At 42.0% G+C, this 14,177-nt stretch overlaps 1 protein-coding gene across 1 annotated transcript; it reads right to left on the minus strand.

Annotated features, from left to right (window-relative positions):
- Window positions 1–2,371: 2,371 nt before the first annotated feature.
- Window positions 2,372–14,104, minus strand: LOC115363359 (casein kinase I). The gene is made up of 11 exons (XM_030057530.1): window positions 13,882–14,104; window positions 9,502–9,592; window positions 9,155–9,265; window positions 8,591–8,739; window positions 7,555–7,783; window positions 4,511–4,681; window positions 4,109–4,257; window positions 3,759–3,954; window positions 3,414–3,553; window positions 2,559–2,626; window positions 2,372–2,440 (listed from the first exon to the last, which is right to left on the minus strand). The coding sequence occupies exons 2-10, from the start codon at window positions 9,575–9,577 to the stop codon at window positions 2,594–2,596; spliced, it is 1,254 nt and encodes a 417-aa protein (XP_029913390.1). The 5' UTR covers window positions 9,578–9,592; window positions 13,882–14,104; the 3' UTR covers window positions 2,372–2,440; window positions 2,559–2,593.
- Between the last annotated feature and the right edge of the window lie 73 nt (window positions 14,105–14,177).

Genomic DNA, 14,177 nt, shown 5'->3' on the forward strand with positions numbered 1-14,177 from the left:
CATGGAAAATGATGTAACTTGCCTGCCAGCTGGCCAGCACTGCATGTGCTATTGTTGTGGCCCCCCACTGCCCCTGTATGCACACACACACACACACACACACACACACACACACACACACACACACACACACACGTTTTCTCTCACATATGGCCAAGGTCAACAAAGCTTGATCTGGTTCACAAATGAACATCTACCTCACACAGTGTTTTTTCTTTTGGGTATACAACTAGTTTAACAGATCATCCTACTTTTAAAGTAAATAAATATTCATTGTAATTCCTAAATCATAAAAAGGTAAAATTACAGAGTAAGAGAAAAAATGCCATGCTAAAGTGTGAATAACTTTTTTTAATTCATTTTTATTACTTCATAAAATATACACAAATACTGTTGTAAATAAAGTTAAAGTGTGTTAAAGAACTGTACAAGATATCAGTACACAATACATAAAGTGAACACCCCCCCCATCCCCCAGCACCCCAACCATTTCTAGTTGCCCCCCTCCCCAACCCAAACTGGTTACAATGCCACTGGGTCATGCTGGCCTGTACAAAGGACAACACACACAGGTCATTCACACATCCCTGCAATTGCATCACTTTTTTTTTCTTAATGACATCATCAAGATCGCTGGAAGTTAAAATCCAAAGCCCTCTTGTTAAACACAAAACTGGCAGCCCATTTTTCAGATGGAATGTCTCCCCAAGGTTAAAAGTATGGACAAGTCCTTCAAGCGGTTGACAAAAAGAGAAACAGAATGAGACAGTGCCCAGGACTCACACTTCTAATAAAATAAAGACAGGTGACATTGAGGGGGAAAAAAAAAGATCCACAATGGCAGAACAGAGCTCAAACTCCACAGACAAAACACACAAAAACATAAATAGCCGGCTAGAAAGGATAGAGATAGAGATTAAGACAAACTACATAAATACAAACTTGATTCTATTTTTAGACAGCAAGGGATCCTGTGATTTTCTCTCTCATGCTCACACACAGACATAGACACACACAAACACACACACACACACACACCAAGTTTGGAGACCCAGCTGGCAATGTAACGACAGTGAAAGCCCATCCCACAATTTAGTACTTTTAATAGCGTCTTAAAAGTTTGAACGCAACCCCAATTTCTGTATTTAGTATGTATTTTTCTACTTTACACCTTAAAACAACCAATCACATTTGGCTTTACACAGAAATAAAAATATATTTACAGTGAAGTTTAAAAAAAAAAAAAAAAAAAAAAAAAAACTTGAGTTGATGCCCCATATCCCTCCCAGTCAACTATAACAAAGCCTGCCCTCTCCCCTTTGTCATCCAATAACAAAAGTATTTAATAATAATAAAAAAGGAGGTGACATTAATAACCATCATAAAAATTGCAGCCACTGTCGTCAGCCGAAACAGGTGGCTTGGGTCTTGGGTGAAATATGTTGACAGTTTCCTGAGGAATTCCCTCAAGACTTGGAGTGTGTCTTTACAATATCTATGGTTAATCTTTGCCTCACCCACTCCTCACAACCCAAGAACACGAGTCAAAACAAGCAACATGAGGGGAAGGAATGGGGAGCATCGAGGGTGGCTGAACTTCGGGGGCTAGCAAGTCATTAAGACATTGGATTTAAAAAAAAAACAAAACAAAACAAAAAAAAAAAACAAAGGGGCAGCAGCACCCATTGCTACTTCAACAAAAAACACTGCGGTACAACAGCTAAATCAATCACTTACTCATCCCTCTGTCCAACATTACCTTCCTGTTGTCCACTAACTCTCACCTACCTACCTGTCTGTCTCTACTTCTCCATATTTTAGCTGTTCTTTCTCATTAAAAACAAGGACATATCTTAAAAAAGGTCCATTCAATGAAGATGTATTCACAAAACAAGAGGACACTCATAATGAGCGCCACAGTACAATATAACAAATGACGCTTCCACAGAGGGAAAAAAAAAATTGCAGGATTTGTTTTTGCAGTGTAATAAAAACAGAAGGATCTTTGAGCCCAAATAAAAGAGGAGATTGACTTTTGACCAGGAGTATGTGTGCCATCCACTGAGATTCTTTGATGCCAACAGTTCTTCACATTTGTCAGACGAGGTTTTGAGGAATGTTTTGAATTGGGAGCAGTTATGAGCGCTGACAATGGAGGAGAGACAAGGGTGCGACGCAGGCATTCATACGCTTCTTGTGTTGTTGTGGTGGTGGTGGTGGTGAGCCAGGGTCCAGCAATCAAAGGGTGGATGTGGGATAAAGTCATATACTTGCTTGGATCATTTTAGGATTTGCTGTCCATTCTGAAAAGATCCATGTGTCCACTGGCAATTATGTTTTTATGAGACAAGGTAAAAAAAAAAAAAAAAAAAAAAAAAAAAAAAAAGGGTGTGTGTGTGGGGTGGGGGTGGGATTGAAGCGATGGATATACCTTGCAGCCCTGCAACAAAAAGTTGATTGTTAGACCATGAGTGATACACAGCTGAGTTGTGTGTACAGAATGTGTGTGTCTGTGTGAACGACCAGCATCTGTATGCCTGTGTGAACCTGGGCCTCACCTGTCAGTTTCATGTGCATGCAGAGCCTGAGTTTTTTACTTCCCCATGTGCTCGAATGGCATGCTGACCTGCAAATTGAAATAGAACAAAAACTCAGAGGAAACAAAGACAGTCTCTTCTCTCTCACACATACACAGACAGACAGACAGACAGACAGACAGACAGACAGACAGACAGGCACCCCAGGATAATCAGTGTTCAGATCCACTTCCATGCCATGTGAGAGGCCATTCACTCAAGCCCCGCACATGGGAATGTGACATTTTTTTAACCTAATAAGTAACATGATACACAAGTGATCTGAGAAGTCACCATGGGGTTTGATTTTATCAATATGTTCAAACAGCTATATGCAGCTATTGAGACTTCATTACAATTATAGATTGCTGCTGCACATCAGTTTTTCCTCTGCCCGTTTTATTCAAAGTAATCACACGCCTTTCACATCAAGTCTATGTGCTTAGAAAATAATCCAAATAAAAACAAACAAAAACAAAACTTTACTGGCCAAAGAAGGTGACAGCCTAAGCTCCTAGTCAGTCAGCCCTACCTGACAATCTAACTATTTTCAGCATCTAAGCTGCCCCCACACACAGCTTACCTACTGTGTCGAAAAAAATCCAAGAGTGGTTGAAAAAAATCCAAGAGGCAAGTTGTGTAAAACACAAGGATCTATCTATCTATATCTATTACACACACGCGCGCGCACACACACACAAACGTTGGATCGAGGTATTCAGTCAAAAATATTGGGGCATTTGATTTTGTCTATGCTGCCCAGTCCTAGGTATATGCACTGTGCAAATCCCGGTCAGCTACGCCACTAGAGGAAGGTTCCCTATGAAGTTTTCTTACCTGTGATGTGGAAATTCGGGACTGGTCGTGACGAGCTGTGAGGTCAGAAGATGACACATTGGCAGGGGCCCCACGATGGAGCCGCATGCTCACCTTTCTCTCCCTCTCGGCACGAGATATTGCACGCGGTGACGTGTTCCCTGAGGGAAATATGAAAATGTCAAGTGCCCACAGTTTCAGAGATTAAAGATTAAAGAGATTAGAGATTAAAGATTTTTTTATCCTGGTATGTGTATTGTGATACTGTTATTTCAAGTTAGATAGTGATGGTGTGAAACCAGAGCAGATTATATATTTTTTTCCTCATAAGTATTTCAGGTTATTGATCTTTAACAGCAAACTCACCGGACTGCTGGACCCGTGAGGCAGGGTTAGAGATAGCCTGCTCAGGTCCGTTCCTGACTCTGTTGGCAGCTGGTGGGTTAGGTCCCGGGGGAAGGCCCCGTGCTGCAGACCCCCTGGGGGCTCCTCCGATCCGTTCATCTCTGTCATCGCCCGTCCTCCTTTCCCTGTCACCGTCCTCAGTTGTCCGGCTGGCACCCTGACAGATGAGACCAGACATTCAAGCAATGTTTATTAGAAATAGATGCAAATTTTCTTTGTCAAACTGTCAATTTTGTCTCATGGTTTGCAGCCAGGCACCAGGCTGAACCCTCAATACTTAACTATTAACACTACAAGTAAAGTCAACTCACAAATTTGAGCATGTTCCAGTCGAAGACGTAATCATAGGAGAAGCCCTGTCGGTGGAAAAGATTCCTGAAGAGCTGCCGTAGGTAAGAGTAGTCTGGCTTGTCGTCAAAACGAAGTGAACGGCAGAAATTCAGGTACGTTGAGAATTCGGCTGCATGTATGCAAATATGAATGACAATAAGAACAAAATTAATGAGGAACTCCTCAGGACACTAAAAACAAAGTCATAAAGCACAATACCACAAATCAATGGTCTAGTATCAGTCTCGATATGTGACCAAGTTTGAAGTGTGCAATTCTATAACAGCATATTCCTACATGTAACATTGTTACTAATATCAGAAATTATGTGGTTGCCCAAATAGTCTCCCTCACAAATTTCCAGCCACAGCACCATCACTCACAGGGGTATCCTTTGCAGAGCACCTCGATGGGGGTGGACATTTTCTTCTCACTGATTCGCTCATACTTTTGCCTCTTGGTGGCAGCCTTGAGGCCTTGCCAGGGTAGGGAGCCCAGGTTGAAGTACATGAGGACATAGCCCAGAGACTCCAGGTCATCACGTCTGGACTGCTCTGTGGAAAAAGTAAGTGCACATCAAAAGAGTAAGTAAGAAAGAGCAGGGATGCATGGCATATAAGAAATCCTCTTTTCACTTCCTTTTGTGGTTTAATAGTCTTGAACGTAACAGTAGTGTCAGTTGTCAAATGCCATGTCATTTCAGTTTTATTTGCCTTTGTATTGTTAACCTAAATGTAGCCTTGGAGAATGTTCTTGGCCAATAGCAATGATAGTTGTCTGAGAATTCAAAGATTTCTGCTTTTAAATTATGTTTGTGCAACCAAGCACTTTTTTATTTGATGTTTAATTAAAAGAATTTCACATGCATTTCAGCCAACAAACTGATTTATTGAGGATTTCTTGCCCATGATAAATGTGTGGGTTGCTCTCTTGATTTCCATATGCTGAATTCTTGAGTCAACACTGCAGCAACTCATAATGTGATAACAGTATAACATAATAATTTAAATTTATTATTAATGTGTGTAAAATGAAACTGCAGTATTGAAAACACAGAGAAATAAATATTACAGCACAATGCATACATTTTCAAAAGTGAACGGGACATCACAAGCTTAGTATTTTAACTGACACATCATCTCTAGAAACAGGATAAGCTTGCATTTCAAGTGGCTGCATTGCAGGGGAATTCACTGACACAACCAGTTACAATAATTATGTTCAACAAAACATTCGTTACACACTCAGACACACTGAGTTGTGTCATGATGTGTTACATTAGATGCATACCTAAATCTCATTCCAGTGAACACTATAACACCACAATATGAAATAAAACAACTGCTAAGGCCACAATGCTCTGCACAATGTCCATTACACTGCATTAAAGTAGACTGGCAGGGTAAAGGCCAAAAACGACTGAACGTTTTCCATCCCAGGCTGATTTTCCTTTTTTTCCCCCTCATGAGTCCTCCCTCACTTCCTCTGCAGGATCTGATAGGGTGGGAATAAACAAATAAATTGAAACAAAAAAGGAGTGATGTCCAAAATGACATCTGATTTGCCAGTGGGGAGTGGCTGGTTTGGGCCTATGAGGAAAAACGCTGTCTGGAATGTAAAGCTGGAATGGGTTGCTTCCTGGATGAAAAAAGCCAGCAGCAGTGAGTACTGTAGATTAGAGAGAACACTAAAATATTCAGGGACAGTCACCAGGTTCTGAAGCAGACGTTGAGGGGTTGACCCTGATTCAAAAAGCTATGATTCCAAGGACAGCAGATGTCAGGGGAAATGTGTCACAACCTACGCTACATGTCAGGGCTACGGATGAGTGTCATGTTGAGGGGGAAATTATCTCACGCCAACTCTGATTAGTCACTTTAAACATGAAAAACAGAATGCCGTCAATGATTAGCGAGGGAGCCACTCTGATGGAGAAGACTTTGATTCAAAGAAACTACTATTCCACATAACCACTGCTAAGCATCACTGATATATCTGCAAGTTCAAGGGATATTTTTCTTATCATACCAAACAGTTACAGGAGTATTTTTCAATGTGTCCCTGAAAAGCGGTGGTAACTGGGGTTAAGGGGTATGGACACCTCCTACAGCATAAAAATATTAAGGAGAATTATGTTATAAACATGCCTAGCTCTCTCTCCGGTTGTCAGATCAACACTGTGTGCATGAACTGGGCAATGAGGCAGCTCAGCCATAACACACGACTGGATCTGCTGGGATCTCGTGCACAGCATGGAAACACAGACTATTAGCTCTGCAGAAAAGTGTGATAGACAGACTGATCCAAGGATCTCGTCTGTATGTTGCAGTGTTTTGAGGCTGTGCCCTAATGATCTGCACATCCAGTTGACAGGCTAATCCCCCAATTGAAATGAATCCTTTCAGTTTTTTGCGGAGATCACCCTGTACGCTCTTTTCCCATGGTACAGTTTGGATCACCTATCAACCCCCTTGCTGCTCTTGATGCCTTCTCAGGTTTGGATGGAATCAATGTTTTCTTTGTGTCACATATCACAAATTTCGCAATGACCAGAATAATAAAAATCAGACTCAGTGTGCAAGGTTTCTGTGCATGATTTTTATCACATGACAGAACAAAACACATATGAAAACTAAGGACTTGGTGTGCAAAGGCCGTAACTTGACTACTGCCTAGGATTAAAAATTAAGAATGATTGAGAACTGCTGCATGGCAAGAATGTGCCTTGTTTTTTAATTCATCTCCACCAATTTTCAGAAACTGACTTTCTTATTTTGATAAAGCATGTTACCTTGACTGATTAAGATATTATTTTGAAGAAATACATCTGGCAGAAAGTTTGCTCTAGCAGTCAAAACTGCACTGTTTGGCTCTGCAAGTGTTTCACGAAATTGGTTTCCCACGCACTCAACATCTTTCTTCACATAACATGCACCTTGCTGTATTTATTTTAGTGAGGCTGACCCACACTTTCAAACACTTAAACCTCTCAGCAATTAAATGATGCACAGACAACACTGATCACACTGTGTTCGACTCTGGACTGCTGGAAAGCACCGGGCTATAGCGTAAAGACCTTAGTAGACAGCCTACTGTCACCCGCGGGCTCAGCCGCATGTTTTGCACTCTTAGTACCAAGGAGCTGGAAAATTCGGAACAACTGATGTGGACATTTGTGTTCACACATTCAGTTTCTATGGCTAATGTCAGTATCACCTGTCCAGCGCAGGTGTGAAAGAGGCTCTAGTGTCAGCTGCTAACAGGACAAGACAAATTATCATAGCTAAGAATTAAAGCATTTTGCAAGCCACTGTCCAAGAAGGACAATGACTATTCACATTCATATTATTTAAGCAAAGGAGGGCAAGTTTCCCCAAATATGTGTCTGAGTGTGTCTATGTGGTGGTAATGGTGTATACGGTCTTACCGATTCCCAGATGTGTGTTGATGGAGGCATAGCGTGCAGTGCCAGTGAGGTTCTTGTTCTCCCTGTAGGGGATGTGCTGGTGTGTGCGGGCATCACGGTACTTCTTGGCCAGGCCAAAGTCAATAATATATACCAGGTTGCCCTTCTTGCCCAGCCCCATAAGGAAGTTGTCTGGCTTCACATCCCGATGAATGAAATTCTTTGAGTGGATGTACTCAATGCGACTGATCTGGACAGAAATAGAGGGGAGAGAAACTATGAGTTTCTGTGGTAAGCAGTAAACAATACAGTGGTATTCATAACAACTTAAATTATAGGGTCACATATGGGTGTAAAACAAAGAGGGAAAGATATGTGAAAAAGTCAAAAAGGTGGCATGAGTACACTGGATGTACTTTATACAGCTGGTCCACCAGGACATGTCATTATACATGCTGTTTTGCAAGTGCTTTCACCGTTTTGTCTTATGATAAAGCTCAGACAATGAGCAGTACTAGGTGCAGTCTAAACATCAATACCTAGAGTAAACTAGGGCATAATGAAGGACATGGCAGGACAGCAGGATATACGACGACAGGACACTGGAAGGTGATGACCACACAAGCTATAACTGGAGAGTCAAACACCTATATAGCATATAGAAAACGACTGACACAGCAGTATGGACATACTGAGAACAAAAGGTGAAATGAGCTGTGCTAGAGAGATCTGTGTGAAACAGAATATCTAGGCCAGCACAATCCAAGTAAAAGCCAGAATGACAAATTGCACTGCTTGTAGGACGACAGTGAAGTCCAAAGCATCTCCATCTTTAAAAAAAAAAAAGCTTTGGTCAAGTAGTGTGTGTTGAAAACAGTTATACTTTTCAGGCCTAATTTGTGCTATTTCTAAGTATTGATTCTATACTGTGACAAAAGCTCTTGACACAGTGGGCTCAACTTCACTGAAAGTGACTTCTTGTTAGGCTCAAACCCATGTCTGTGAAACGTGCACACAAAAAAATATTGTAGGTTTTATTTGAGGGTTCACATCATACCATCTGGTCTGCCAATAGCAGGACAGTCTTGAGGCTGAACTTCCGGGAGCAGAAGTTGAATAAGTCCTCCAGACTGGGACCCAGCAGCTCCATTACCATCACGTTGTAGTCTCCCTCTGCACCGCACCACTTTATCGACGGGATACCCACTGGGATACACACACACACACACACACACACACACACACACACACAGAGTGTAGAGGTTGTTCCAATATTGGATGATCACAGCTGTTATCACCGATGATTCATGGTTGTTTCTAACAAATTAGCTGTCATATAACAAACTGTGCATAAAATATCAACTTTCTTTTAACCCAGTGTGTTTCACAAAAAGGTCAAGATAAAAATCAAGGCCTTGGAAATGCTCCAAGTCATCTTTGTCCACTTAAGGTGGATATTGATTGGAATAACTTATACAGACATTTTAACATTCCTCTGGCAAGCTTACTGGCGCATCCCACTCTACATAATTTTTCCACAGAAAAATTGCTAATGAATTTGCTGAAAAATAGTGCAATATATGTCCCCACAAAGAGACAATATTGCATAGTCCCTCCTTACCTCCTCCCTGCATCATCTTGTAGAACTTGCTTTCAATGTGCAACTGTGGGTGTTTAGTCTTCACACATTCCAGCTTAATGGCTACTTCCTCACCAGTTGCAATGTTGGCACCTAAGGAGAAACAAAAATACAAGAGCAAATATAGATACAGACAAATGATCAGTAAATATGACAGAAAATTAGGTTGACTATCCAGAAAAGGAGGAGACAGGAGTTATAAAGCACAATATAAAAGTGACACTGTCCAGAAACTAATATGGAAAGAATCTTAACAATGTTTGAGCATGGGGGGTTAGAGTAAGGTATGCAAAAACAGAAGAGAAGACTGTGAAAGGACAAGCTCTTACCAAGGTAAATGTCTCCAAAGGAACCACTCCCTATCTTTCGTCCGAGCCGATACTTGTTCCCCACTCTCAGCTCCATGGTTGCTAGTTGTCACTGTTAAAAAACAACAACAAAAAAACAAGAGAAAGATGATTAGATCAAAACAAAGGCCACATGACACAAAGCACGCAGGTCTCTGTGTCGGCCATCTCTTTTATCCAGTCACTAATCCTGCAATGTTAGACCAGGGCACTGTACAAAAGGAAACCCAATTGAGTAAGAAAACCAAACACTGCCCATCTGAACTGGTACAACGGTGAACCTTGCTGACTGATGGAGGACATTGACAGGAGTCAGTCAATTGCTCACGTGATTATCACCAATCCCAGATAAACTAATGATTTGACAAAGTGCATGTTTGTGCGACAAGCCTGTGGCTTGAGCTGGGCTACTTGATCAGCAAGCAGCTGTCAGGATTCCAGCAACACATGATTAGATTTGTAGGGTAACTGGGAGGGGGAGGTGGCTGTAGTGAGATCAGCAAAAGGAAGGGAAGAGAAGGGAAAGGCAGCAAAATGAGCTACTGAGACACAAATGCCACTTGGTCAGAAGGGGAGTGGACTAGAATTAACTGCAGCATGAGTAGTAAGACTTGGCAGACACAAGGGAAGAAAGTGGGTCTTCTGAGCCGAACTGCACGTGACGCTGGAGCAGGATCATCATTTATTTAGTACTCTCTCCACCACGCCACACTGTGCAGCCACTGCAAAGGCAAGACTCTTGTTCTCCACTGTTCCGTACTGGCACTGCAAGGCAGGCAAGGCGCTAGCTGGCTGTATCTGTGTCAAGTCCCTCAAATGATTCTGTGCAATGAACTTCAGAGAGAGCGAAGTGCCGCGGAGGATGTATCAGAGCAAGGCATAATTTATGGAAAAGCTTTCCTTCCTCGCCACCAATTTGGGCAGACTATATTAAAGAAATTGTGCCCTTTATAGCAAGAGAGGACCCTTATTCCAAATGCAGTACTGCTGCATCATCAAAACCACTGCTTTATCAGTCAGGGTATGCCTAATCTATCAGCTCAACTCTTTCTGAATTTAAGCCACCAGACTTACTGAGTTCATGTCATGTGCTGTAGTGACAATACTGAAACAACTAGAAGAGTGCACTCAGCAGAGTGCAGATCTCCAGGCACATCTCCCCTTTTCCCTACCCTAGGTGCTGAGCAAAACGTGGAAGAAATTCAACAGTGAATTGTAACACGTTTTTCAAATTACAAACATAAGGACTATATGATTCAAATATAATACAGTAGCCTATAGAAAATATACCATACAACTCAGAAAGCCTCTGGAGCTGACCTTTTTCTTGTTCTCTCTGTATCTCTTTCAGTTTATTACACAGATTATACCAATGGTCTGGAATGTTTGGCTCTCAAGCCATTTCTGTCTCTTTGTCAGGATTCAAAAAGGCTTTTGACAGAAACTATGTTTCAAAAAGAACACATTAAATTCCTACTACAGGTCTCTGACTCACACACACACTACAAACATTTGTGAATATTAGACAAGTTAGCCAGACGATGTTTGAAATGGCGATGGCTGTTTTACTAGTCATTTTTTATAGTTGTAAAACATCAGCCTATGTAACCTTTTTTAACCCCTGCTTGTGTGTTCTGCTGGCTTCTTTGTCACCATGTGTAAACCCCCATTAAGTGTGGGAGCAGTGTATAGTGACTCTGTAGAGACAGAGCAATGGTGGTCAAGCAAGCTAGATATTCAGTGAAGAGAGAAAGCAGAAGTCGAAAAAAATGTTTTGAATCACTGCAACCATGAGAGTTTCTTTTATCATACAGGCACAACTGTGCACAAATAATATTAGGCTGATATATCGAGTGGTTTCCGAGATTAACCACAGACTGACACACAGGATCAAGCACATGATCCCCTCCAGGCTACACCTGGCAGAAATAACAAGGCTTTATTACTAAATAGGCCATGTTATCTTTATTGACCCCAGGTTGCACTATCAATGAGGCTTCCTTCCACAACTCCTATACGCTACCAAGATGTGACATGAGAGTCTCATGACTATGCTGGGAGTTTGCAAAACAAAGCATTCTCAGACGACCTCGGTTTTGTGGGCACGCCAGCTCAAGCAAGAAAAACAGTCATCAATTCTGCAGGACTTGTCCTCTGTATTTCTAAGGGGATAAAATTCTCCTACAGCTCAACATATACTTATTCTGTAAGTTACACTGTGGTTCTCTTTTTATCCTGCTACACCAACCTACACATGCCATCTTTCAGATACACACATGCTGTCCAAAATGACTTGACCAGGCATTTGTTATGTCTGGAACACACAGTCACACACAATGGGCCAAGAATCTCTATCACTGAGGCTTGTTACAGAACTGAAATCCACAACAACTAGTGCTGCAACATTTCAAGTAACTAAGGATGCATGATAATATTGGCACATCATCGCTATCAGCCGATATTAGCTTTGAAATGAAATTCCAGCATTGACCAGAAATGAAAATTTCTGCCAATATAACATGCAAATTTGTGAAATAGGTCAGCTTTGTCCTGGTTGTGTCTGTTGTCAGGACTGTCTCAGGCAGAGCATCATCCATGCATGTTTAGGTAGGAGGTATTAAATTGAAAGAAAATAGTATGTTCCACATAACCACAGTTGAAGTAGTTTTATTATTTCTCACTGTGAATGAGCACATTTTTAAAAGCATTGTATTTTAGCATTGTCTGCACTGGCTGATGGGCCTTCACAATAAGAGCAGGCATAAAAAAATGTTAATTCCTCTACTAAGGTTGGAAAAAAAAAAAAAAAAAAAAAAAAATGCATAGCCTATACCGGCATCGGCAATAGGGCCAAGAGGTGAAAAATATTGGCATACCGTATATCTGCAAAAAATCAAATACTGTGCATCCCTACAAGTAACATTAACAGACCCAACATTAGATGTAGGATGTTTAACTTCCAGTCAGCTCCAGCTGATGAGAGGACAGCCAACTTGTGCAGATGTGATGGAGGCAGATGGATTAGGTATAAAGGGTTAGATTTGATCAAACCATGAGGGTGTCCCATGTGCTGCAGCCACAGACCCGATTTAGGAAGCAACATTAATCAAGTGGCTATACACTAAGCACCACTGATTAATACCTAGGCACACAACAGTGACACATGGTTTTACACTATGCACTGCTTGGGGTAGGCAGAATATTAAAAACACTGTCACAACCTGCAATTAAAAAGAGCAGGTGTTTCCGAGACTTGGCAATGATGTTGATAAAGAGATATTCACTTTAATGTTTCAAAGATGGCAAGTGAAATATGAAGCCAGATCTCAATTCTGGGAAGACAGACAACTGGAATTAGCCTACCACACTGCACTGTAATCAGCATCAAGTGCTATTATGGTAGTATTCTCATGCAAGGGGAGTGGATTGGTTTACATGCAGTGCTACAGTAGCAGTTGTGGAGGTAGGTACTACTGGAGAGGTGGTCACACTGGCCGTACCATCACGCTAAAGGGCATTTACTATGCTATTCTGAGCAAAACTGGCTTTGAATGCCTGCCAATACAGTGAACTAAGTCTACTAGGGTATTGTCAGTAACATGCATTAAAGTGACAAAACACGCCGTGTTCAGGGAAAGAAGCTGTTACAACCCCAAAGCAGGAGGATATCACTATCGCATGAAAACACGGAGTACTGATACAGCGCTCATACTCCAACATCCATCTCTCACTCACATCAACTTCAGTACATTTGCTAGCCAAGACTGCAGACGAAATGCACGTACGGACATAAAAGTTCATCTTAAATTAGCGCAAATAACCTCAACTTGCAAAACAATATTTTTTACGCCACGGTAAGATGTTGGGCTACGTTTCTCAGGGCAGTTCTGCCAACAATTTGATGAGAGTAGCAAGTCAGCTGTGATTACACGGGCAGAGCGGCGCTATGATATCACACTTTAAAAATAAACTAAAAAAGCTAAACGTTTGGGGAACCGTTTGCACCATGCAAAAAGGCTACCACTGGCTTTGCTATAGCAACAATACAAGCCTTAGCTAGGCATTAGCTGCTGAGAGTAAGCTAGTGGAAATAACTGAACCCTCATCCGAAGATGCACGCCGTTTAAAACACGAAAATAACAAAATTCACGGATCAAAACGTTAGGAGATACGCGTTTCACACTTTGCCACATTTTATATTCATACTTGTAACCGCACCCTTGTGCTGGGTTAGCCCGTGTAGATAGCCATCTCTTTTCGCCCCCTCCCCCTCTCCTACAGCCGTGAATACGAGTCTCGGATTCGGCCGAATCAAGCCCTCTTTCCCCCCTGGTTTCCCCGGTTCCCCGGTGCGCTACCCACCCGATATTGGGTTTATCCGAGAGCTGGCACGGTGGAGGTACTGATCCGATGGTTGTCAGTCGGACAGGGGCCTGGGCAGCGGAGGATGGGAGCGGATTCTGGCGGCTCTCATACCCCAATTCTTTGCTCTTGCGTCGACTATACTCCCTGTTGATAGTCCCTGTGAAGCTCCAGCTCGGGCGGCCGCTCTCCACCACAGTCTGTCTCCCCCTCTCGTTACTTAACAACGCACCGCTGACAACACCGATGATGTCATTCACAGGATGTCAGGGAACAGGCGTTAAAGAAAAACATCA

Source organism: Myripristis murdjan, chromosome 8 (genome assembly GCF_902150065.1).
Source record: "Myripristis murdjan chromosome 8, fMyrMur1.1, whole genome shotgun sequence".
Taxonomy (NCBI): Eukaryota; Metazoa; Chordata; class Actinopteri; order Holocentriformes; family Holocentridae; genus Myripristis; species Myripristis murdjan.